The sequence below is a fragment of the Nicrophorus vespilloides genome, unplaced genomic scaffold, assembly GCF_001412225.1.
Source record: "Nicrophorus vespilloides isolate i.1.1-1 unplaced genomic scaffold, Nicve_v1.0, whole genome shotgun sequence".
Taxonomy (NCBI): domain Eukaryota; kingdom Metazoa; phylum Arthropoda; class Insecta; order Coleoptera; family Silphidae; genus Nicrophorus; species Nicrophorus vespilloides.
The window spans coordinates 142,944-170,224 of record NW_017098882.1 but is presented as its reverse complement, the minus strand read 5'-3'; the positions used below and the strand labels follow the sequence as shown (position 1 = coordinate 170,224).

Here is a 27,281-nt window from a genome sequence, read left to right as displayed (position 1 = left end):
GTGGTTTTGTTTATTATAAGACCGGGACAAATTCCTATGCATTTGTTTATATGAAAAAGATGATCGATTACGAATGTACGTGTAACGATCATTATGTGTTTATTATAAAGACTTGAATTCGAAGTAAAGGTATAGGAGTATCGAAGGGAATGTTTACGCTTGGTCCACTTTGTTTATATTAAAGTGTATCGAACTGGAATCACGGTAGAGATTCCTTTATGCTGATATTTATGTTTATAAGACTAAGAGACGCCTAGGATGTCTATAGTTTGTTAATACACTAAATTAATAATAACAATTATAATAATAATGGCTCGACACAACAAGACATTTTCGCAAGGATGGTCGAAGTTCCAACCCCTGTATGTAGGAAGAAGTGTTATTGTTAAGAGATCAGTTTCAAAAGCAATAATTCCGTATTAAGTACAGAAAACTACACAAGTTGTTGTAGTTGTTGTGTAGATATAATTAATACAAAAATCTATTAAAGTTGTCGCGTGTTGTGTGTACGCACTATTTGATTGCAATCAAGGTTTAGTTTAATCGTTTACAGTGTTAGGTCTGAAAGATTTAATTATAAATAATTGTGAAATTTATAAATGCACTATTGTATACTTTTCATGTGTCCTTAATGAAAATTAATAATTGAAGCTAATAAGATGTTTTTAAATGGATTTTAATTTAATTATTCTAGCAAATTTACTAATTTGCGTTCCAATTAGAAGGCAAAATTCAAAGTATCTTTCTCTGGCCATAACCCAATATATTCCAATAGGTGGACGAAGAAAAAAAACTATATATTTCAAAATCATTCAAGACGTTGGGGAAATTGGAAGGCTGCTAGTGATGCTAATAAATACAATTTCGGTTTCCTTAACCTTCCGTCGGTCTTCCCACACCTTAGTGGACGCAATTTCCGTTCGCATATTTCCATTCAAAGCCATCCGCAATAAATCGATATCTCAGTAGTCGACACACGAAACCGACAGAAAAGTCTCTTCGGTACATGCAAATATTTCCTTCATTCTGCCAATTAATTAGCACGCATACTATAATCGATCTACTTCTGTCACCACTCAAGCCGCATTTAATTGTGTTAACTAGAGGCCGTTTTTATGTACTTAAATAGATTCATTGCTGTTTTAAGATAGGCAACGTAGAATGGATCACTTGCAAATCAAATGATTGAAAAAAAAAATAAAAAAATAAAAAGCGAATGTTTCAAGGGCCCTAGGAAATGGAGCTAATGGTAAAAATCGCACGTTTCATATAAAATGGTCTAGTTTTTAAGGTTGTTTCTTTCACTCCGGTCTCAGAGCTTTCAATGTCGACGAAATCACTGACTCAATAAGCAATATCACCACCAACTCATTAACTGCATTATCTCTTACAGTTAGTTGCGAATAAAGCAAATGGGATGAGACGACCAAAGGCAATGACATACAAATCCAACTTGGTACATGTCTTTTGTTGCTTGAATACACAAATTAATTATAATTGTTTCTATGCAACTAATTACTATTATCCTCGGAATTACTAAAAGTACCGTATTTTTCGGACCTTAAGACAAATCTTTTTACTTAAAGAAATCTTACAATAGTCTTATTCTTATAGTACATTTTATGGTCAATGTGGTAATAAAAATCTACGACTGTCTTAAATAAATCAAGTTTTATTTGGAGTATTTTTTTAATATTTTTTTTTCCAGGAACTTTGCATCTTATAGCTTAAAAAATACGGTTTATATTATTTATATAATAAATAAAAATTGTCTCATAGGTAGAAAAATATGATTTTATATAATTAGAATTATAAGAGTTAAATAAGTTATGTTATTTTTATTTTGTCTGAAATTATTTCTGAAACTGTATAATTCTTTCAATAAATATTGTACAACAATTTTTTTTAAAAATATGTTATATAAATTTGAGGTGCGACTTATATTCTTCATGCATTCCGATTCGATAAATAACAAAAAGTGTGATTAAACTATGCAACTGATGAAAAATATTAATAAATTCTTGCGTAACATCTTACGCAATATTTATGTTATTTTGTCGATGTTACAAATCCGCCTTTCGTCATGTTAGGAACTGGTTTTGAGCGGAAAATCTAAGCAGCAGGCGGAAGACATTCGCGCCTAAAACTTTCACCCAATAAGTAAACAAAACGAAACAATAATAAAAGTCCAGTTAACGCTGTTTTTTAATAAGAGTATTTAGCATTTGAGCGAATTAGAAATTGGTAAATCCTGTTCGGAATATAAACAACGTGTACTTGCTAATGGTTTATATGAAATATTACTGTTTTGTTAAAAAGTAACCAATGCTTGTTTGAACTATCAATTTGGATAATTATAATAGCAATCAATGTAAACTATGAATCACTAGATTATACACAAATATTATTTACTATAATTGTGATTACTTTTTAAAGCTACATTTAAATTATGTTAAAAAAGTAACGGATTTTATCAAGTTTTTAATCAAATCATACTCATGGAACTTCTTACTAAAGTTCTAGTAATATGATTGAAATATTTGTATTCAATAATACTACTTAATACTAACATAATTATTTGCAGATTCAATTTAGAAATTATTTATTATTATCTACGAATTTGTTTATTTTCATGATTTCATGAAGAAATCAAGTATATAAATTTAAATTTGAATATTTTTTTAGTAAATTTAATAAAATAAATAAATCAAATTATAAATGTATTAGAATTGAATGATATTAGTTTTAGGTAAGCTTTGCAAAAAAAAATAATTATATATCTATAGAATAAATGTTAGTTGTTATAAAGGATTTAAAATTGCACGATGAAATGCAAGAAAATTTCTTAGAAAAACAATTTGAAACTTGAATTAATATTAATCAGAAATTCTTGAAGTAATCATCTTCTCAATGTCAAATTATAGAAGTAAGAAACAATCAAAAATCAGTTTTGATATTTTAAACACAACAATTCAATTGGAAATACAATATATCGAGATAAAACTGTTATTTAATTATGAATTTTATATATACATATGTATTTAAATAATTGCAAAACACATTTATATTTAAAGAAATAATATATCTTATTTAACCTTTAAGTTCAATGTTAAATATAACAATATATACGAGAGTTGAACTTGTACTGATTTAAAGTAAACTTGAGAATAAAAAAGATACAGTCTCTGATCTGATTATTATCATTTTTCATATACCTCCGAATTACGAACTCCCGGACTTACGAACAAAATTTTAAAAGCTCTAACTTGTTGCAAGGAGATATACAGTGATCAAAAAAATTAATTGTCCAAACTAAAATTGATTAAAAAAATTAAATAAAATATAATATTTTTTGAAGATGTTTTCTTTTGTGGCATTTGTTTCTTTTGTCGTTTCTATTCAATAACTTTGATGTCTACATTGAAAAGTATTTGTAAATATTTTGTTTATTTTACTCTAATTTTTCAAATTTATGCTGACAGTAATACGGAATTTAACATATATAAACGATGATAAAGTGTGGTAAGATAAGTATTTTATGAAATTTTTTAAATTCTCTCGACTTACGAACAACTCTTTGGAACGGAACTAGTTCGTAAGTCGGGTGATACTTGTACATCTCGAAAGCTTCCGTTTTCGAACAAAATATTGGTTTGATATTTTGTCTCGGTTTCCGAACTGGAAATGGTTGTTACAATAAATATTATTATACTATTTTCAATGTTTTTGTATAATGTAACTATTATAAAGACTATAAAGTTTTAAATAAGCAGTGATATTAAGGGATTTAAGATTTCGCTTTTCGAACATTCTTTAGAAGTAAATTATGTTCGAAAACCGAGGTTCCACAATATAAAAAAAAAATTAAAAAAATAGAACACCAAAAGTAATGTTAATTAACGTTACGTAAGTGTGATGTATAAAAAAAATAACAACAGATTGAGCCTTTCTTTCTTTTTTACTTCTCATTCTCTTTGTTGCGATTTCCAAGGTCAGGTGAATATACTGTATATGTAAGGTTCTTTTTTTCATTTTTTACCTTATACCTGTTGAAACGTTAAAACCCGAAATTATGAATAATATATGTGTTTCGTTTTGAAGAGCAATTATATCTTATTATTAATTAGCGAACATCCTCGTCAATTTCGCATCGAAAATGTATGAGTACGAAAAAATTTGCAAATAATGAAGGAAATAATGTGGGACTGTTGTGTGTGTTTTTTTTTTTTTCGTTTGTTTCGAGCGTGGAAGGATGAAGGTCGTGCGCTGTGCACAAAAATTACTTAAAATTTGAATAACTTTGAGTAATCAAATCGATTAGTTCTAGTTGTGATTCTTTTGTTTTTTTTTATATTTTGTTTTTAATTATTGCGTAAAATTATTTCATTATATGCTCTAAATTAGAGATTCTTTGTATTGATTTTTTTATATTTAATAACTCTCTACTCTCAGGTTCAGGTTGGACGATCACTTTGAAATAAGAATCTAAAAATAGATTGGCTCATTAATAACAAAATCATTAATAAACTTATTTAATATCTTTCAAAACAAATCTCATCAATAATTTAAATATTAAAAGTATGATAAACGTATGACAACCTACACACACGTTATTATTTTTTTTTAATTTAATTATAATCATAGATAAAATTACATTAAATAAATTAATTAGCATCAATTATTATTTTTGCAAAATTCATCAATTTTTCCTCTACTTAACTCATTATTAATATTAATTATTCAGATAACTTATGAAATCTATGTAATACTTTGCGTTGTTTGAAATTGTTTATTATTTTAACACAGTAACAATAATCAAATATTGCAATTACTAGTAAAATTATTGTATCTGATTAAAATATAAATAAATATCTTCTATTTGCAAAATAGGCAAAAGACAAAGATTTGTTTTAAATTTTGATTTAACAGTATACAAAATATTTCGCACCAATAATGTGAAGTTTCGAATGCAAATGTTATTTTTATTGTGATATTTAAATGGCGTTATTATATTAAATTAATACGTAAATTACAATACAAATAACATACTGTGTAGTAAACCAATTTGCAATTTTTTTCTGTTATTACAAAAATTTGTAAGTCCTTGTGGAATCGCAAAACGTTTGAAAAAAAACTAAAATTGTCAAAAATATTTCACTTTGATCATTCCGGATTCACTTTAGTCCGGTTTTAAATTTCAAAACAAATAAAATTTTACTTGAACAAAATAATAATAAATTATAGGAGTAAAAGAAATAGTACACAAAATTATTTTCTCTACATAAATGATCGAGTTTTCACTCTATACAGTCGAATTTATTTAGTTTCTTAAATGGTCCCGCTTCAAAGAGTCCCATTTCCCGCACTATGTGAGGTATTGGTGTATTTGTAAAGTTCAGCTCTGTCATTAGACAGATTTATATGAAGACTTTTATTGCATATCAACTTAACAAAACCTTTTTTTTCAATTTATTGATGATGTTAAAAAAAAACCTTGTATCAAATATATTTAATTAATTTGTAATTAATTACTTTAGTATTAAATAACAATAATCATTAGGTAAGTTTCAATAATGTAATTTAAATATTTAATTTTATTCACTTAGAAAAAGTTACAAATATTTAAGATTTATTATGTAATAAAATACTTCATTAATTTATTTAATTATAAATAAAATATATTTGAACTACATAAATTTTAATATTTTGTGATTTGCTACGTTAAGAGTTGAATATTAGATTCTTTGAAAATGCATTTCAATTAATACGATCATATTATATTAATTTCTATGGAATTTTCATTGGTGAATTTGAACTGAAAGCTTTTCTGCCGTTTTAAATTATAATTAGAGTGATATTTTAAATTTGTGATATATAAAATGCAAATACTGTTTCAGTTATAACTGGTTTGAATGTACCAGCAAATCGAAGTAAATAGAACTTTAAAAAAAAAATGAAACTCGCATTAGATTTATGTGAACCTATCAAAAACGATCTAATGACGCGTTCGGAAGGCGTAATTATACAAATTAGTTGGATAAACGCGAAAAGAAAGGGAATTATAGCGCGGCGAGCGCTCGCGTTAAAATGGAAAGCAAATAAAAACACGATTCGCCGACCCGAGGAAATCCAGATCAGATTAATTATACATTTCGGAAAAACCATTTGCATACCCAACAGCAAAAAGAAAATATAAAGAAACATATTGAATTATGGCGGAAGCGCCGGGTACATTTGACGCACGCTTCGATCACAAATGTAATAATTTATTACATCAAATATAAAAATAATTAATGAAACGGAATTAAATTACATTGGACGGAATAATGAACTTGAAAAATTGGAATTAGTCACTTTCGATTTGGTCTTTCTATTTGCATGCGATCAGAGCAAGGTTGCGCCGAAACCGAAATCAGGAAGAAGAAAAAAAAATAAATGAATAAGAAGCTTAAAAATCTCAAAGCGTTACGACTTCCGCATTTATTAACCGTTTAGAAATCACGATATTAATAAAAGAAAACATACATAATGAATATGTTTTATTTTAATTGTCTTCGTCTTGATGTTATTCTTTCTATTTCCTTTTTTTGTTTTCCAGCGTTCGCTTTCCGTTTTGTGGGTTAGCTGCCGTTTCGCGGTCTGAGCGCAATTTCACAATGACTGATCTGATGATTCGGCCGTCGCGGAGAAATATTGATTGATTTTTACGATTTATTCGATCGCAGTTTCTTTCCAGTTCCAAGCGTTTTGCTTTACACATCGGCGATTTTTTACTTAATTTTCGTTGCTTTTTTTCTTTTCCTTTTGAGAGCGTTCAATTGGTAATTGGCGTGTTATAGCGTACAAGGATTTGCTTGCTTTTCCACGGGCAGCAGTCTCTCTCCCGTTTCATGGGCTCCTCGGGAAATGCGTCCAACGTTTCCAGCGATAATCGTTCTGTTTGCCGTTTCTCGAAAGAATAACGACGTTCGATTATTATAACTATTATGATTATTGGGTGAACGGTAATCATCGAAGGATGATGGGAAAAAGGAAATCCTTCAGTTTTCCGCGAGTTTTTTTTCTCTCCTCTCTCATCATTTGAGGATCGGATGATTCGAAGCCGCTGGCGGCACGCACGGCTGTAAATGATCCGCGCGCGTCACTGAATTGAAGAGAATTGAACGCGTGCATCGATGTATGTAGTATGTTCAAATGTGAGCTCTCTTGGGGGGAAGGGAATTCCAAGGCGATGTCTGGCCTTTGCCACCTTTCGTATAAAAACGGTGCGGCGTCTGTCGATAGCTTTAGTCATTGACCAAACTCCGGGTTAGGATTTACACCCTTTTTTTTGGAATCCAGATAGAAAAAAGGGATTAGCCTAGCCGGAAGAGTGCCCTCTGTCACCTCAAATCCTAAAAATTATATAACAAGGAAACAAGAGAACCAGTGCTTGTGATTTACGAATCTGCTCAGTGTTGGTGATTGAAGGAAACTCACGTCGAAGAGAAAGAAATACAAAAGCCATGCCCCCACAAGAGAATTTCCCGCCGCAGGAAAGGCAGCCGGAAGAGCCGAAGGAATCCTGCAGTAATTTGGAACACGTTCAACCTCCCAGTGTGGTTGCAAACAAGCAAGGAGGATTCTCTAATACGGCATTCGTTTCTGAAAGCCTTCCTCCAAATTTGGTTAAGAAACCTGGGGATGGCGAAGATTCCGAAGACTTCGAGTTCGATGACTTGCTCCCGCACATCGGAGAGTTCGGCAGATACCAGGTCCTGCTCTTCTTCATGATGGTACCATTTGCGTGCTTCGTGGCATGGGTCTACTTCACCCAGATTTTCATCACCTTGACACCCGAGGAACATTGGTGTTGGGTACCCGAACTGGCAAACTTTACCACCGAAGAAAGGTTAGTCACAATACATTACTCTCACAAAAAAAACAAAAAACAACTGAATACAATTTATTTCTATAAACGAATCTTACATAATATTTATAAACAATGGCGCTTCTTTAACGATAAGATAATAAAAATCAATAAAAATATTTACTTTTTTTCAAATTACATACATTTAATTAAAACACTTAAGTGAATCTCAGTAAAATTAAGTGGCCAGACCAAAGTCGAATCACCTACTAATCTACTCTAGATCTGAAAAACAGATTATGATAATCATAATTTTATTTTATTTTGATAATGTCAAAAAATATATGTTTTTGTGTATTAAATTTATAAAATAGAATTTCATAGTGAATTGCAAGTAAAATGGAATGCTAAAAATTATTATTGCATACAACGCAACGATCCATTCTTAATGACAGTAAATAAACTTTAATGTGGAGTAAGTATGCAGATAATAGTAGAAATAGACAAAAACAACATTAGTGTTTTATTTTTAACTTTGTGAATATATATGGAAACAATTATTTCTAAAGAGTTAATTTGGGATTTAATTTACAAAATTGTCATAAACATATAAAACAAAAGTTATCATATAAACGACGCATTTGGACAATGAGCACACTTCTATCATTTCCAATAAACAAAGTAATTCATTAAGTCTAGTATACGAGATTCATCTTTAAAATACATAAATAACAAGACGTTACATAAGAACGTTGAAAATCAGTTTATAAATCCTAATTAATTATTCATAATAGAATTATATTATTTCACATATAAAAATTAAACAATGTTAATTAATTGCTGTAATTATGAAAATGATATTATGCATAAGTAAATCTATTAAATATAATTTGTTGGCAAATATAGTTGCTTACATTATTAATTTTTATAAAACATTTTATGATTCATAAATTAAAAATAATTTGTATTATTTTTATTAATACTACAAATATTTTTTTCGATTGTTTTACAAAATAATTATAAACATAATTTATTGAACACACGTAGATTCTGTTTAGATTTTACTTAATTCTAAAAAATAAGTTTTCAAAATGGATTAAATATTATACTTTTAATTGCTAAAATTTTCATTATTTTTTCATATTGTCTAAGTTGTTGCTTATTTCAGTAATTTAATTAAAAATTTAAAGAAGTAAAATCAATTTTAACGTACCTTAAATGATTCAATAGCAATCAATAAGCCACGGGAATCAGATCAAGGTTTTTTTTATTGCCGCGAACAGAAAACAATAATCTTAAAAGTAAACTCAATTTTATAACAGAACGATGTAAATTAATCAATATCCAGAAGTCGGTAAATCCCAGTATTCGGTCGATTTTTCTATTAAGCGTATTTATTTGTCATTAGTGGTTACATGTTAATTCATACTCATATTTAAGCAAATATGATTTCAATAAAAATTAATATGATAAAAAATATATTTCCTGGTATATAAATCATGTTTTTCTATATTCATATAGTTATTATGAAACTTCAAATGTTGTTTTAATTAAATATATATTATTAATATATTTATTAAAACAATAATTTATAGACTAAGTTCAAATTCTTAGTAAACGAGCAAAGTAAATATTAATTAGACATTAATAAATAAAATTAATATAAATTATTGATGATTAATGAACATTATAAAATATGTATTTAGTTCTTTTCTTAATGCATTATTCATTTATTCAATGTCATAAAAATGATTTGTGATCTGGATAAACTTTTTTTTTTTAAATATTTTTAATAAATTTAATAATAACTAATATAAAAATAACAATTTATATACAAAGAAATATATGCCATATGTAATTAATATAGTCAACAATATTAGAATGTACAGCACTTCTTGAACATTTCCAAATATTTACTTTCTACTCTATTCTAATCTAATTTTTGAAGAATAAAAGGATTCTCTCATCAACTTTGTTTTGTATTTTAATTACTAAAAGTTCTTCTTCGGTTCCAATAAGTTAGCATTAATAAATATCAGTTTTGTATTCTAATTTATATAGTTACTAGTAATTTAAAAAAATAAACTTGAGTAAGGTATTTTAACATTTCCGTTAATTAATTCGAAACAATTATTGTTTCAGTACTTTGTTCATTATTATTTTAATATTTTACACTATAATTAATATTGTTGTTATTATTATTGTTAAATAAAAATAGCGTTAAGGTCAATGGCAATTGAATGAAATATCGAGGAATAATTAAATAAAAACCTTCAACGTTAACCACACACTACATAACTTAAAGCATTAAAAACAAATTATTCTTATTTAAAATCCGCATTGAAAAAAGCGAATAATAAATATTTACAATCACTTCCGACCGCACCGTAAAATTTGCATACAAGCGTAAAATTCTTGAAAAATAATCTAATTATGAACGTATTCGTTTATTGCAATAGAGCGATCTATCAACAAAAAAACTAGTATTTACTATATTACTTAATTTCTGGTAGTCTATAAATAGCTACGTATTTCTTATTACATTTTCGTGTTTTTTAATATGCAAATTACCATTGCTTAACACACCTAAATGGGAAATTTTATTCGAGCGTTGGACGAGAGAATGTTTATATGTAGAAAAAAAACGTAAACAAATCGTAAATCTGCTTCGAGAAATAGACTTAGGCCAACCGGTTGCAAGTTCGGCTTTGTTTATGTGATGATGCTAAAAATACAGCATTCCATCTCATCTTTTCATTCTCTTTCTCTTTAATCATGTCGCTGCTGTTGTAAATTACAATGCGAGGAGATGAGCATTTCATTAACGCGAATTATGCAATGAAACACGTACTCATCCTCCGGACTGAGCATCAATTTACTGTTTATAAGATCACCGCAGAGGCAATTGCATCATGGAAATTAATTCAAGGAAAGATGATGGAGATGCGGTAAAAGTTTCACACGACTGAAGCTGGAAACAAATTGTAAAATTGTGCGGATCCCTTCGAATTATATTATTTAGATTTATCATCGTCTTTTGTTAGTAAACACTGAAAGTATAAAATTAGCAATCTTAATGAGTCTAATTAAATCTTCTACACATCAATATATGAAAGAGAGGATGAAACAAATGTTCAATTAGAATGATGATGTCTTTATAATATTACGAAGATGTAAATATCTATCAGGAGTACTTACTCTTAAATATAGTTTTTGTATATACAGTGGCACCTCGCATAACGAGCAAAATAAATTGTAAGAAAAATGACTCCAAAATGGAACGCATTATCGTATATCAGTTTATATGGGAAAATTGTTTCACTATAGTAGTAAAAATCCACTGTATGTAATTAGGTTTACACAAAAACGGTTTACGAGCTTCTATATTTACAAAAAATCGAATTCATGCAACAAAAGAAAACACAAAATATAAATAAAATATTAAATCATATTTATTTCTATAATTGGGCAGTATAACTTAGGTCTTTTTACCTAAATTATCTATAAAATTACAAAAATTGATAGTAAACAAACAAAAATAAAACAATTCAAATCAGCACAAATCAATATTATACTTCTAATCTATATACAAAACAGTTTGAATTAGAATTTTTTTATGAATCAATAATATTTTTTAACAAGTTTTAAATATTTGATTAAAATAGGCTAATTTCTTTTTCCCAATTTTACAAAATTTATCAAATTTTTTTTTTTTATAAGCGACCGAAATTAATTTTTTTTACTCACTAAGTTTTATTTTAGTTAATTATTTAAAATAATTGTGTAGCCAATTTAAATAAATGTATATCACTAAATTTAGTTATCGTTAAGGAAATTATTTTCTGCACATTTTAATTTCCGCATATTAATTTAATTATAACTCTTATCATGAGTAATATTTAAGTGCCACTAAGTTATTATTATTAATTAATTAACTTATAAGTATCACAATTAATAATATAATTCAGGAATTAGTAATGAAAAGTGTTAATATTTGTTATTGTAATAAATTATAGTCCTAGAAGTTCTATTCTTTTTATTATGTCTTTTTTATCGCTTCATCTAATTGGTGTCTTATTTAGCTCTTTTAGCGACCAGAAATTCCTAAATTTTTAAACCCAAGAAATTTTAGACATCTGAATCAGACAACTTCGTCAACTGAATTAACCAAATTAAATGGAAATTCCTCTTTCCTGTCTCACAAGCCATATTCAATGGGCACATTGTTTCCGCCGCTTTTTAGGCCAATTACCAAATTAATTAACCGAAAGATTGTAACAGCAACGTTCGATTAATGTTAAGGCTGCGACACATAAATCAACTACAATCTGCAAACATGATTTATGAAGTGTTTACGTCCAACATTCGCGAACGGTGGGCGAGTAAAAAAAATGTCCAAGGGGAATGGACAGAGAAATGCGATGAATGCTAAACTAAATCCACTTGCGCCGTTAGGAATGGGATTTACCGCAGCAGCTGGACTCCATATAAAGATAAAGTATGACGTGTGCGCGCATAAAGAAAACAGCTCAATTTTCATCGCAGATTCAATTATGAATTCAATTAATAATAAATTGGAACAACAGATATACTTTGCGTCAAACACTACGCAAATTATGTTCTGGATAATTGTATACTCTGACTGTATATATTTTTAAGTTTCTTCAAATCCGAGAAGATAAATGTAAATATTTAAGATCGCATCTGTGAGATACTTGTCAATGTCATTCTAATTGTTTATTATTTAATTTTATTTAGTTTCACACGTTCTTAAAATTCTGTTTTATGTACAATGAGCCATTATTTATAGTTTTATATATTAACAGATTTATTTTAGATTATTAGGATTATTTTTATTAACAATTTAAAATTAGTAACTACAAAATGAGAGACGAGAGACGGATAAAAAAATGTGAAATAAAAATAAAATGATGTAATAACAATCACAATTACTTGCATTTACAATAATACAATAAAAAAATGAAATAGCAAATAAGTCTTTGTTAAGTCATATTAACAAAAAGAAGTGACATTTGATGCATGCCAATTACTTATATAAGAAATCCTTGCAGTTTTTTTTGATAATGTGCAACTAATAATACTTAATATATTTGATTAAATCTACTCTAATGTTCAATGAGAGGTACAAAAAAAACTGGTTGATATACTTTCACAAAATCTACCGTACTTTTTCTTATAATTATTACAGATTTAATCAATGTAAAAGAAACATAAAGTATTTTTGTATATTTAAAACGATATATCAATTATATTTAACTGCTTTATATGGACCCAATAAGTGTCTACCTCGAATTCTCTTTAAAGTATTTGTAAATACGATTTATTTCGTCTCATCTTGCAGTCAATTAATTTCTCGGGTTTCAAGATTGTAGCAAGTCAATACTTACTTCTTATTAAAGAATTTGTATTGTATTTATTTCTGTATTCGATGTAACTTCATATATTTAATAATAACTAAAATGTATTGTTTTCAAAAGTGTTTTAAAATTTTATTTACTTATTAAAAATGTATAAATCATAATAATGTTAATTGCATCAGACGTACAAGAAAAAACATATACAGAAATAAAAAGAACAAACTAAATATATATAATTTCAAAAAAGTAAACTGATACACATAAACAATAAAAATGTTTACTATAAAACTCAGATATTAGTAAATATAAATACAAAAACTTTGTATGTTGTTATACAATAAATTTTGTTTATTATCAGAAAATAAAATTTACTTATGCAAGATTTATAAAATTTTAATAATATGTCAAAGGAATTTACATGGTAATATTTTATTATATTTTTTTTTAAATCTTTGATTCAGTTATGTTGTTACTGAATATAATTACTGAGTACTTTTTTTCCTACTTATGAATATTGTATTAACAGAGTATTTTTTTTTTACTAAATATTCATAACGAACTAAATAAATTTTATTCGATTTATGTTTAAAAAAATGTATATACCTATTTTTTTTCTCTCTCAAAACATTCCACTCATGGAAATTGCAATTATGACACAGTTTGTATCTAATGAATTCCGAATAACTCAATTCTAACTAGCGTAATAAAATTGAACATTTTATAGTATTAACGTATAAAAGAAAGTCCCGTTATAAAATTGCAATTTGTATCTCGTTAGACCAATAAAAAAATAGATGAAAAATTCCGCGGTTTTCCCCATAAACATCTTCTCTTTAAATTATGCAAAACGAAGTAAATGTAATTTACCAACTTTAAACAATATTTAGACGCATTTAGCGATTCTTCCATATACGTAAACGGTTTATTTCCAAATTGGATGTACACCGAGAAACACATTGGAAATAGATTTACATTCTTTTTTTTCACTCTCTAAACAATTTTAAAAGTTAGTGCCGTAGTAATGGACCGGCATTCTTCTGCGTCATGCAATGCCGTTTATGTACGAGAACCACTCCAGATTTAGAAAATCTCGCAAGAGCATTTCATAATAGTGTAATGTGCAAACTTCTAACTGAAACCACAAATATCTCTTCAAATTCAAAATGTAAACGATTTCTGCAACGCCTTCAACCTTTCAACTCCTTGAAACGGAGCGTTTCGTTTGACATTGAAGCTGTTTGCAATTTCATGTACAAGACACGGCATTTCGTAACCGAAACGAATGTAAACGCACACATTTTACCTATTTTTGTCTGCGAGGAAAGCATTTTTTTTCATTTTTCCATAACTATTTTTAGAATCGAATCGTGATTGATTGTTATTAGCGCATGCATAATTAATATCCGTGCAATTACTGCTATGTTTTTTTCTATCAATATATGCATAATGCTACTTCTTGTATTCATTTATCTATTACTTCTGCATTGTTATTAACATTGCATTTGGTTCGCAGAGTTACGTAATCGTCAATTACTTGCACTTCGCCAATTGGTTTATGTAATACACAAAGAAATTCCCCTCGGATGCTTGGCAAATTATTTCGATTGTTCGCTTCTTCGATCAAAATTATGATTCTGAGAAGATTGTATAAATTTGCATTTGTTATAATCATAATGTATGTATACAAGTTTTGATTATAATAGCGACGAACTAATGGATTTAAATCAATTACGCGCACTTGATTTCAATTAAAAACTTCATTAATGTGAAAATTATTTTCTTGTAATAGGAAATTCCATTCCACTTCAAAATAGGTTTTACTCTCTTGATATCCGTTCCGCCAAAAACCGGACTAATCGAGGATGTAAATAAAATGGAAATAAACCGTACAAAAAGAGACTTAACTATATAAATGGAAAAAATAGATATTTATGTATAAAAAATATAATTTCTACTATATTTTTGTAAATTTGTTTTACTCAATTATAATTTAGTTTGTTTAGATATTTTTACACTTGGACTATAGCGAATGCTGACTTATGGAAACTATGTGTGGATTTGAAAATAGCTAAATAAATATCGATCCTTTGCATCACAGAATATCTATTTCCGAGCAAGGATATTTTCGCTTCGTCTCTTCTACTCAATTAATATTTCAGCGCGGCGACTTTATATAGCAGACAATTAAATTCGATCAATAATACTTCCGTAAATTGAAGCTACGGGGTATTTTTGATTGATCCAAATATCCGAAAATAAGACATAATATTAGATAGAACCTTCAGCTATAATAAGTTATTTAAAAACCAATTAGAGACAACCGCAAACAACAGCTCAAAAATAAAGGTTACGGTAACATTAAGACCAATTTCCATCCATAGTAATAATTGTAATTATCGTAAAACGCGAGATAGAAAAAAAAATATGTATGCGAATGTGTGCGCGTTTACTTACTTATTTCTATGTAAGCGGTTTGAAGTTCTTGCCTTTTTTCTCTCTCCTCGGAGCCGCCTCTGGAAAAAGTCTTGGCCCAGTTTAGCCACTCTGCGAAATAAAATCGCGAACCGATATAAATGCATAATATATAACTGAAATTGTGAAATTCAGCCAAGAACTAGAATCCGGCGACATTGTAGAATGACATTATTATTTAAAGACAAAGAAGCACAAAGTATTTTTGTTTAATTCTAACATTGAAAAGATAAAAATATAATTAATTGGTACGCTTCAAGTTTAGGAATCAATATGGTTTATATACTATAACTAAAGTGACCATTTTTTTACAATGAAAAAGAAGACGAAAAAATTTAAGAAAAAAGTACAATGTAAATTATTTAATTAAATCAGTATTTTTTTCATTGAATCAATTTTTGTCAATATATCATTTTCTAACAATACATTGAAAAGAAATTTTGGAGCAAGAAATATCCTTTATATTGAATTTTACGGTAAGTGCTGCAGCTACAGTATCAACATTCAATCTTGATTTCTCACTTGTCCAAAAAACGTTACCGATTAAAAAACTCTTTCAACTGCTGTTTTAGTTCCACGGCAGCATACATTTTCATATGAAATGAGTTCATTTTTAAAATGGTTAAATATTTCTCATTGTTTTAATTTATCAGAATTTAAATATACATTAAGTCCTCTAATTTCTTCAAACAAACATCGATTGTCATCGATTTTAATATCATCAGTAAAATATCGAAATGGAGGACACTTTTCGAGGAAGAATAGAACCTGCAAAAGGAGGACTGTCCTCTCTAAAGGCGGACGATACTGCATATTAATTTCGTCCCTCTTTATTTTAATCTAAAGATTAATAGATTCGCAATATTCATTGCTTTGTCAGCATGGATGGGATTACATTAAAAAAAAACATGTGAACTCTATAAATCTCTTCGTGTTGTAAGCGAATTGTGTTTAGGTAATGTACTATACATAGAAATATATAAATATTTATAGTTGCCTTCTTAAGAAAATGTTACTTTACTTCTTTATTTTCTTACACTCATTGCATACATAATTCTCATAGAAAAAGAAAAATCTTGAAAGCACATATATTGAGGTTTAATATGCACAGCAGATGTGCATTTAATTCTATTTGCGATTCTCTAATAAATACTTCTTGACTAAAAAAAATATAAGAAATATCTTATTTTCAATATTGACAAAAAATAATTCAAATCAATTTGTTTTATTTTTCTTATTATGCTATTTTGTTGAGTTTTTGTTATGGTAATTTGTTGAAATATATATTATAAATATATTAATTAAAATTAGATTTAGTCTTAGTCTTTTATTTCTACTCTCAATATAATTTATCTAATTTTCTGTTTATACGTTTGCATAAGATTATTTCAATAACACGGTTAACCGTGCAATTCAAGACCGTGTTATTTTATTTTACACAAAATACGTTTAAATCTGTACACTATTTTGTTAAACCGCGAAAAGTAATGATATTAACATTGTGAGAAAATATATTTTAAAGAAACCGTGTAATTAAAGTACCGTTTCATTCGAGTCTCCGTGTAACTTAAGTACGATCTTATTCGAAGATTGCTTATTTATACATTCTGTTTTAACACTATTAAAGCAATTATAGATACATTGAAAGAAAAATGTTACCATGGAATGCATTTTATACTTAATTTTAATGTCATTGTATAATTTTATATTTATTGTTAAATAATTTATATATGGACGTAAAAACCAGTTATTTCCTATGGCTTCACATTATTGATATTAATTCCTAATATCTTTTTATAACTATTATAATACTTTATAAGAGTATAAATGAGAATAAAATGTATTTACATTATTCGAATGACTTTAAGAAAAACAAGCTATTAAAAATGATTAACTGAACTATATTCGAGGTGATGTGTTGTCGGATAATTTTAAGTTTATTTATATGTGAAATTATAAACACCATAAAATTGCAATGACCGGTTATATACGGAATTGGAAACATCGTAATTTCTTAAATTAACATTCGCAAAATTACAAACAAAACTGTTTAAATCGCAGTTAACATCGTAATAATTTCATACAGGTAATCATTCATGATTCAGCAAGTAATTTGCAACGAACAAAATAATATTGTTTATTCTGAAGGATTACCACGAATTTGATTGTTAATACCGGAAGTCGCGGTATGTAAATTATTTGTTATGGGACTTCAATCATGCTTTACTTAAGTTAATTAACTGAGCAGAAACAATAGCAGTCTCTGAAAATAATAATAATCCGATTATTGTGCCTCATTAATGCGAGTTATGATGTATCGGGTTTCTTTGGTTTCTGTCTGTATAACATTAAAACATTCAATGAGTAAGAAAACAGTCGCAACATAATGGAATATAAAAGGATGTGTGGAGCTGCGCAACGTGAATAAATTTAATCCACAATTAGAGCATAACGTGGTCGTGTATTTAGTATTTTTACAATCGGGGCACTTTTCATATTCCGCCGTTGCATATTTTTTTTTGTAGCAATTCCTTCGCCTGGCCAGAGGACAAGAGCGCAGTGTTAATTAATCAACGTTATTATGTTGGGCTCTGATTATGAACTGCACCCACACGCAAGTAAACGGATCATGAGGCAGGGAATGGATCCCAGTTTGCAAGCAATTACAGTTATTGGAAGAAACAAGTGTTTGTAATTCACTTTGTCACTGGGTATAAGATATTTCGCTGCAGGGCCGAACGCATAAATCGCGACTCGTTCTAATGCTGTCAGCATACATTGCTTATACCGAAGAAACAGATCCCAATTACTTTGCGCTCATTACGTACGAGATAAATCAGCGTTGGCGAAACGACTCTTTAATAACATTCAATAAACAGATTAGTCCAGGTAAACGATTCTTCTCATCACCATCTGAAGATAGTAAAAAAAATGTATTAAACACAATAAAATCAGCATTTTTTAAATCGAAGAATAATTTGTCTTAATATGATCCAAATAGTAGTAATAATTTAGTATTACTAGAACATTAGTTTACTACAATTCATTTATATTTATTTCATTGCAATTGCTAACGAAGAACAGGAAATAATCATTTCTTTTAATCCAACCTATTGTATATATTAAAAAACTATCAGAATCATGGAATTAGTTTAAAACAAACTTTTGGATATTATTATATAATTAGTAAATAATCAATCTATTAAATACATATAAAATCAAATAAATTGAAGAAACGATACTTCAATCATTTGAAGTTGACTAATAAACCATGATATAATAATAAAACTAATACTTGTAAAAGTAGAACTTAATGAATGTACAATATATTATAATGTAACATACAATTATTTTTTACGAATAGTTTATTTACTTATTTTACGATCTAAAAACAAAACTTTCATACATAAACTGTAAGTTTTAAATCTCAGTTAACTTTAATTTGTATATGTAAAATGTTCGAATATTTCTAATTACTTACTTGATTTTACCCAATTGATACATTTCTTCAAGTTAATTAAAGTTTATAATTTTCATTCGTTTTGTTACAGTAATAATTGTTTCCAATTATATTAAGATATTGTAAAAAATATTATAACTTAAAAGTAATGTATCACCTAATAATAGTAACACATCATTGCGACAATTATTGATAATAGTAAGAAAAATACAAAAAGGAAATTAAGTGAGATTTCTTTACAGATACATAAAAAATAATTAATTAAAACAATCCTGTAAGAATGGAGTTGTATGGAATGTGCATTTTATACAAAGATTTGAACCAAGTTATATAAATGGAAAATTGCCTTATGAGGCATAACATATATACTTGGCGATATCCAATTAAAACAACTTTAGAAGATCTCAATAGTAATAATATTTTTAATCCTTTTATAGAGATTTTAAAGTAGTCAGTTATTTGAAATATTTATTATAAATTTAAAAAAATGTTACTTGCAAGATGTTGCAAATATACGTAAAAGTTTATAGAATAATTCAATAAAGAACTCAAAGTATAAACAGTAGTAAATAATTTATAAGGAAACTTAACAATAGGAGATACATCATTTAACAAGAAAGTAAATACCATTGTTGTAGGTTCGATTGATTAAGTATTTTGTAATTTTCAGATTAAACCTGGCCATTCCTAAAGGTGAGAAATGTCGGATGTACGCTGTGAACTACACGGAGATCCTGCAGCAAGGAGTGGTAAAGCCAGATCCATCTTGGCCGACGGTTGCATGTCGCAACGGCTGGGAATACAACTACACGGACATCCCATACAAGACGATCGCCTCAGAAGTAAGCATCTATCTTGTAAATATTATGTAACCATTCTAATAACTCTTCGTTATTATTGCAATAGTTGGATTGGGTCTGCGAGCAAGACGGTCTGCCTACATTGGCACAAGCCATCTTCTTTTGCGGCGCTATCCTAGGAGGCCTCGTCTTCGGCTGGGTGGCCGATAGACACGGCAGAATCCCAGCTTTGGTTGGAACAAATCTTATAGGAGCAACAGCCGGAATCGCTACAGCCTACTGCAATTCCTTCTGGTCCTTCTGCGTATGCCGTTTCCTTGTTGGTATGGCCTTCGACAACTGCTTCACGATGATGTACATCTTAGGTAAGAAATGAATAAATCAATTTAAAAACATCAATTTGCCTCAGATAATAAACTGACCTTGCTAAAAAAAAAACTTTCTCCACGAAGATAAACGCAACAATCGGAAATCTGGTTTAGCTGCAAATCTAATTAGCGAAACACAAATAGGATCTGCACAAAGTGAATAGAATGGCTTTAATGAATGTGAGAAAACGCAGGTGCAGATAAAATTTACAATAATATCCAATTAATAATAGCATAATAACGAAAAGTAATTAAAACGTCGTTAACTTTGAACATTTTTGCATTCCTATTTCTTTTTACTTGCATATTTTGAAGTTTTACTACAATTACTTTTCGTTTTTTTCTAATATTTCTTAATTGTTCTGTTCGTATTAATTGCAAAACGGAATGAATTTGTATAATGATATCCAAGGATCATTCACGAGTTAAGGTCACGGCGTGTATCATTGAAAAGTAACTGTTTTGTGCAAAAGTTACATGTACTCGCGCACACGCACGAAAAAATGATGGAAATTGTATTCAGACTATTACACTCGGTACGTAATTACTAGGTAATATGCAATTTATTATACGGAGACAACAATTATGCAAAAGCAACAAACATATGGAATCATAAAATAAACACGACACGGATTTCATATTACGTTTCCTTCATCCAGAAAGAACAGAATTTAATTACAAATTTTCGTTTGAGTACATAGAAAAGAAACTACTTTTCAAGATCTCTACGTGTTTAGAAATACACCTGTAACAATTAGTAATTTTTATGTATGAAGTTTAAGGAAACTCGAACCTTGGTTGCTCACAAAGCAGATTTCTCATAATCTCGCTCTTTCTTTCAACTTTGGTTGTAGAAAATAATGAAATAGTGAATACCGCAATTTATTTGTATTATTACGAAATATTTTATGCCTCTTTTAACATACATAAGTGATCTTATTTTTAATTAATTATTGTTGTTATTAGTTATAATGTCTTAAAAAATAATTAAAAGATAGTAAAAATATTTCAATTTATTCATAATATTGAAGAACTTCATAATTGACGTACATAAGACATACCAACTACTAATTTAACTGTTCATTTGTAGTTGTCAATGTCATGGATCACCTTGACAATCCAGAGTAGTCACGCATAGTGTGGATGAGTATAACACATACAGATACTATTACTAGAAAAATAATCATTTGTAATAAATGAATTAAATTAATCAATTAAGATAATTTATGTTAAACTGCAAATGTTAATGAACATAAATCAAATGCAATCAATCACACTAATAGTTTTTTTTTCTAAATCGATTGTCCAGATATGGACTGAAAAAGTTAATAAAAGAATGATTAATAATTCATCGATAAAATAAATTTAAATAAATTAAATTAAAAAAGGAAGCGATTATATTATTTCTTTTTAAGGCATAATTTATGAACTACGATTTGCATTACCTCGCATTGCAATTGAAAATAAATTGGTGCAATAATAAATTACTTTTGTCCGATTTGCTGTTAAATAAATCGGAATTAGCAAATAACGATAGAAATCGATTTCGCACTAACAAACACAAAAAAAGCAAACTATGAAATGATTTATGTATTATTAATACGTGCAGCAAGTCGCCTTGAATCGACTAAAATAAAATTCGCATAATCTGTAATTCCGTTCCATTATCCGGGCAGGAATAAAAATCGGCAACGATTTATTAACGTAACGCCGTCCATTCAATTTATATGCACTTAATTATATTGATTTTGAATCGTAGCGCATGTTATTAATTCGATCCCGGACTAAGAACGACATTGCTTATCCGCAATTATGCAAGATAAAACGTATCCGTTTATTAAACGCATTATGCATACGGAAAATTGAAATTTCAATTCGTCAAAAACGCATAACATAGCAGCAGAGCGCGTGCTGCTTGGCATTTCAACGTCAATTACGCGGCATTGATCGTTGCCATTGAAACGGCATCCCAATCTTATATAATCCGAAAGAGAGGAAAATGGTTTCTTTCCTCAGATTTTTTACTCACCTTGGCATAAAATTTACATTCCAATTGAGGGAAAAAAGGACGTTAATGAATTCAATAAAACGCTTTTGATAAAAAAAGATTGGAAGAAATAATTGTGTAACGATGATCATGATAAAATAAAGTATTTGATTTTGTTTATGGTAAATTTTCTATTACCTTCGTGCATACAATTTACTTATGATAATAATGCAATTAATTAAATTATTATTTCGATCCATTTAGACTGTCAGTGGACTTATGTTAACGGCAAGGTTTTTCCCGCTTTTGTTTACAATTGACGAGATAAGAAAGATCTTTCCTCATTTCCATTTTATTGTATTTTTATTCATCGCACGCACACGCAATTATTTGCGATTTATATAAAACTGGTGCAAGATTAACAGCTACTTACATTCTTTGAATTTCCTCTATGAAGGATGAATCTTGTAGGGAAAAAAATCCTTGCTCGTGTATAATGTTAATTTCAACTGTTTTACTTCCTTGATGAACTAATCCTCTTTAATGTTGTTAATATTTTCAATTGCTGTTAAATAACTATATGTTAAAATTTATATATAAGCTTGACATTTTTACTAATATAAATAAAAAAATATAAAACCCGGTTAGAACTGTGTTTATTTATTTAGCTAACATTTTGGTTATAAATTACCATATATTTTGACATATCCGCCGAAAATTACTTTTAAATAATCTGATTTTTTTTATACTTACAGTTTTGGAATATGTTGGACCTAAATGGAGAACTTTCGTTGCGAACATGTCCATCGCTATCTTCTTCACGTTCGCTTCAACTATCCTTCCTTGGATTGCGCTTTGGGTGGCAGACTGGAGGATGCTCAGCATCACCACTTCTGCTCCATTGTTCATTTGCCTCCTAACTCCATGGATCGTACCAGAATCCGCCAGATGGTTGGCCTCTCAAGGAAAAGTGGAGAAGGCCGTTTCCATCCTGAAAAAGTTTGAAAGAATTAACAAGAAAAATGTCGACGAGAAACTGTACAATGAATTCACGGTAATAAACACATAATTTTGTATGTACAAAGAAATATGTGGATTAACTAATCAATTGCTTTACGTAAATAGGCTAGCTGCTTGAAGGCTGAAAAAGAAGACGCTGATAAATCCTATTCCGTTCTGGATCTGTTCAAAACCCCGAGGCTCCGTAAGATTACCATCCTCCTGATTCTGATCTGGATGGCAATCTCATTGGTATTCGATGGTCACGTCAGGAACGTAGGATCTTTGGGTCTGGATATCTTTGTAACCTTCTCCGTTGCATCTTTCACCGAATTCCCGGCCGATACATTCTTAACAATCGTCTTGGACAGATGGGGTCGCAGATGGTTGGCTTGCGGAACGATGGTCGTAAGCGGTATTTTCAGTTTACTGGCCATCACCGTCCCATTAGGTAAGTCAATAATTTAGAAAGACAATCACAATTTTATTTTTTCTATGCTGTTGTATACAAATGGAAGAACCGTCACAGAGAATAGAAAGAATTTGAGCTCCAGCACTTGCACACCTTCTGCTTCTCGTATCGCTCCTTATCTTTGTAATATTTATAAACGAACTTGACCATGGCCAATATACCGAACGTGGTTTCGTAACCAATTTCCACGATCCGCTTCGGGTTAGGTGTGAAGCCCGACTTACCGTACTTCTGAAGCTCAATGGTGTACGCAAATTTAATATTGTGACAACCTTTAGCGTAATCCGCGCTACCACCCGAAGACAAGTCTTAAGAAAACGGAATAATTATAACACATGATGTTTATATACGGGAATAACTTACACATTTTGCTCGCAGTACTTCCGACTTTAAAGTTACGATCTTTGCACGCTCTCATCATCGCATGTTTGCACGCATAGCCGCAGTCTTCCTGTAATTTAAAATAGTTTTTTTTATTGTTGCATATAAAGAAAACATTGCTCATTCTCACTAAGTCACACCGATCTGGCGGCGGTTCTTTGGTGAAGCCCCATGGAAAGAGGATAACATTGCCGTAGCAGTGAACCGAAATGTATAGTTTAATGTGGCTTTTGTACTTCTCTAAAGTCGCTGCTAAAGCTTGGGCTTCGGGTTCGCTCAGTGGGCATTCGCCTCTGTACATGAAGCTGGCTTTATCACTGCTGCTGCCCTGGACTGAAACATTATCCGGACAGTCACAAAGCTCAGATTGCTCAAGGTCGTCTACAAATCCAAGCTGGGATTATAAAGTACCGACGACGTAATAAACTTACGGCCATAACCATATGGAAAATTCCTGTTCAGATCGACACCTTGCATCTCCTCGCACCAGCTGTGATTCGGATTCATATTTTTTCTCCACAAACGATTCTACAACAAATATAGTAATAATAATCAAGTAACAAAAATCGCTATTAAACTTACTTGGGTGTGCGTGTATTCGTAGCCATCCGGGTTCAAACAAGGCACAATGTAGAAGTCCATGAGATTCAAGATCTGGCGATGCCGAATTATGTAATCGATGAAGTAAAGAACGGTCGAGTTTGAAAGCCATTCTCTAGCGTGAATATTGGCATCAATAAAGGCGGCGTGTCTTTCTTTCCGACTTCGAAATTTCGAAATAACTATCATATCGATATCTCTACCTTGATAGCTCTTGCCAATAGTTTCCACCCTGGCAAAATTCTTGAATTGACGACTCAGCATTCTCATATAACACTGCATCTCTTCATATCTGGGAAACCTGTTGTAGAAGAAAGCAAACGGTTTCTCCTTGTGCCGTCTGTGATGGCCTTTCTGGCAACCAGCCCTGTGCTTCGAAATCATCTCCGAAACGATTCTATTAACAGAATTAATTTAGAAGAACTCAAATTTAATGTTGATCGATGTCAAAATTTTGAGACGCCTACTTATCCTAACCTACCTATCATATAACTTATGTAACTGTTTCTTTCAGGAATCGCTTCGGCCACTTTTGCGATCATCGGAAGATTTGCTGTCAACATCTCGTACAACATCGGCTTGCAGTACGCTGCAGAATTGCTACCTACAGTCGTGAGAGCTCAAGGTGTAGCCCTCATCCACATCATGGGTTACGTCGCTAGTATCGTCGCTCCATTTATCGTTTATTTGGTAATAAAATATGAACACACATATTTTATAGTACGCAATTCTTACTTTAATAATATTTTCAGGCTAATATTTCGACATCATTGCCTTTACTTATCCTCGGAATTATTGGAATCCTCGGAGGAATGTTAGCGCTTTTCCTTCCAGAAACTTTAGATCATGAATTACCACAGACTTTGCAAGATGGAGAAGAATTCGGAAAAGATCAGAAATTCTTCGAATTCCCCTGCATGGCAAGGTTAGTATTACAATATAAATCATCATCAATCTCATTTACTAACTGTACAACTAATTTCAGAAAACCTATGCCAGAACCAAAGGTGGATCCCTTCAAGAGGGCCCATCTTCATTTGCACACACCTACAAGGGCTTCCTTCCGCGGTGAAATTAGATCATCTTTGATCCACAGAGATTCCATCAGATCAAGGAAATCCATGGCGGAAAACGCCATATAAACCCTTTTTGTGATTTAAATGATCGCCTCTCCTCCTTATTCAACCAGAATTATATTCCCTGCGAAAGTGAATAGCGGTATTTATTATTTTGGTAATTACATAAACCAAAGAAAAAATCTGAATTTGATTTGAGCCAGAGATTGAATTCTATTTGAGGAGGAGAGACGGTTTGCTTCTACTGTTGCTTAGTTTACTCAGAGATGGATGCCATCTCAAATAGTCTGTGGTATTTTTAATAATAATTATTATTATTATCTCTTGATTAATTTATAAATTATTTTGTAATTAGCGAAAATATGTAAATAATACTATTATTTATTTTAAGTTTATTATTATGACTAAAGAAAAAAGTGTATTTTCATTCAAAAGACAAAACATGTTGTTCCTAAATATGTTAAATAAAATGAAATAAGTACATACTTTCGAGTTTTATTTTTAGCCAATTTCCCACAAACACCAATTAAACTTAAGTTATTTAAAATCGTCAACATTTTTTAAAGTGTAGTTTTTCATTCTTGTTGTAATTTAATGTATACGTTTTTAATATAACTATCTACATTATATTCTAAAGTAAATGTTTCTTCATTGTTGGTAATAATACGCCATTTCCTGAGAAAGTATTCTTTATTCTGTTCTGATATTTGTCCTTGATTCTTATTACGTTGATATTTTCTAAAGTTTTTTCTAATTATAATTTCTTTCACTATTACTCTATTGGACGATTATTTACTCAGATAAATTGTTTATACTTTTTTCAATTATCAAATTACCTTCAGTTAACATTTTGCCGACAAACCATTAATTAAGAAAAAAATCTACAATGTAACTATCTATTATTATGATAGATATTGGCATGCATATTTATGTGTGAATTTTAAATTTTATTAGAATCCTCAAGGCTTTATTACTAGATCTGAAAGAAAACCAACGAACCTTAAGGTCTGACGTGAGCGGTCTTGTTCCATCTTACTTTGACGTTTCATTATGTAAAGCCTACTTCATACATGAGACGGAAACTAAACCTACTAAGATAATACTTTTAAAATATGAAATACTATCCTTAAAGAATAATATTACGTTGTTAGTTTTATTTTAATTATATATAATTTGATTCAATATTATCTGTTGACAAGATGTTGAGGAGTAGATTTGTTGAGCCCAAACTTTGCTTAATAAAAATAAGGAGCAACAAAAATAAAAATATGAAAAAGCCTGAGCTATGAATACTCAGGTAATCTCACTTTTTCATCAATTATAGAACAGGAAATACTAAATATTGGACATCCAAAATTGTAGCTAACAACAATAATTATGATGGATTTTTATAAACGATTTAATATACAACTGGTTTTGTTCAGTATTCAAAAAAAATA

At 29.5% G+C, this 27,281-nt stretch overlaps 2 protein-coding genes across 2 annotated transcripts; one reads left to right on the top strand and one right to left on the bottom strand.

Moving 5' to 3' along the window:
- Positions 1-7,282: 7,282 nt before the first annotated feature.
- On the top strand, positions 7,283-26,192 carry LOC108563435 (organic cation transporter protein-like). Its single transcript, XM_017922110.1, has 8 exons — positions 7,283-7,891; positions 19,830-20,001; positions 20,066-20,324; positions 23,070-23,368; positions 23,440-23,764; positions 25,281-25,456; positions 25,519-25,691; positions 25,752-26,192. The coding sequence occupies exons 1-8, from the start codon at positions 7,506-7,508 to the stop codon at positions 25,906-25,908; spliced, it is 1,947 nt and encodes a 648-aa protein (XP_017777599.1). The 5' UTR covers positions 7,283-7,505; the 3' UTR covers positions 25,909-26,192.
- On the bottom strand, positions 24,471-25,262 carry LOC108563436 (putative carboxypeptidase suro-1). Its single transcript, XM_017922111.1, has one exon. It carries the CDS (start codon positions 25,148-25,150, stop codon positions 24,719-24,721), a length of 432 nt encoding a protein of 143 aa, XP_017777600.1. The 5' UTR covers positions 25,151-25,262; the 3' UTR covers positions 24,471-24,718.
- Positions 26,193-27,281: the final 1,089 nt, after the last annotated feature.

What these genes read in the sequence shown, in the direction of transcription:
- LOC108563435 (XM_017922110.1), top strand. Translation starts at nt 7,506, where the DNA reads ATGCCCCCACAAGAGAATTTCCCGCCGCAGGAAAGGCAGCCGGAAGAG. An exon ending in GGCCATCACCGTCCCATTAG is followed by an intron (nt 23,765 to 25,280) that starts GTAAGTCAATAA and finishes TGTTTCTTTCAG; the next exon opens with GAATCGCTTCGGCCACTTTT. An exon ending in GAATTCCCCTGCATGGCAAG is followed by an intron (nt 25,692 to 25,751) that starts GTTAGTATTACA and finishes AACTAATTTCAG; the next exon opens with AAAACCTATGCCAGAACCAA.
- LOC108563436 (XM_017922111.1), bottom strand. Translation starts at nt 25,150, where the DNA reads ATGATTTCGAAGCACAGGGCTGGTTGCCAGAAAGGCCATCACAGACGG.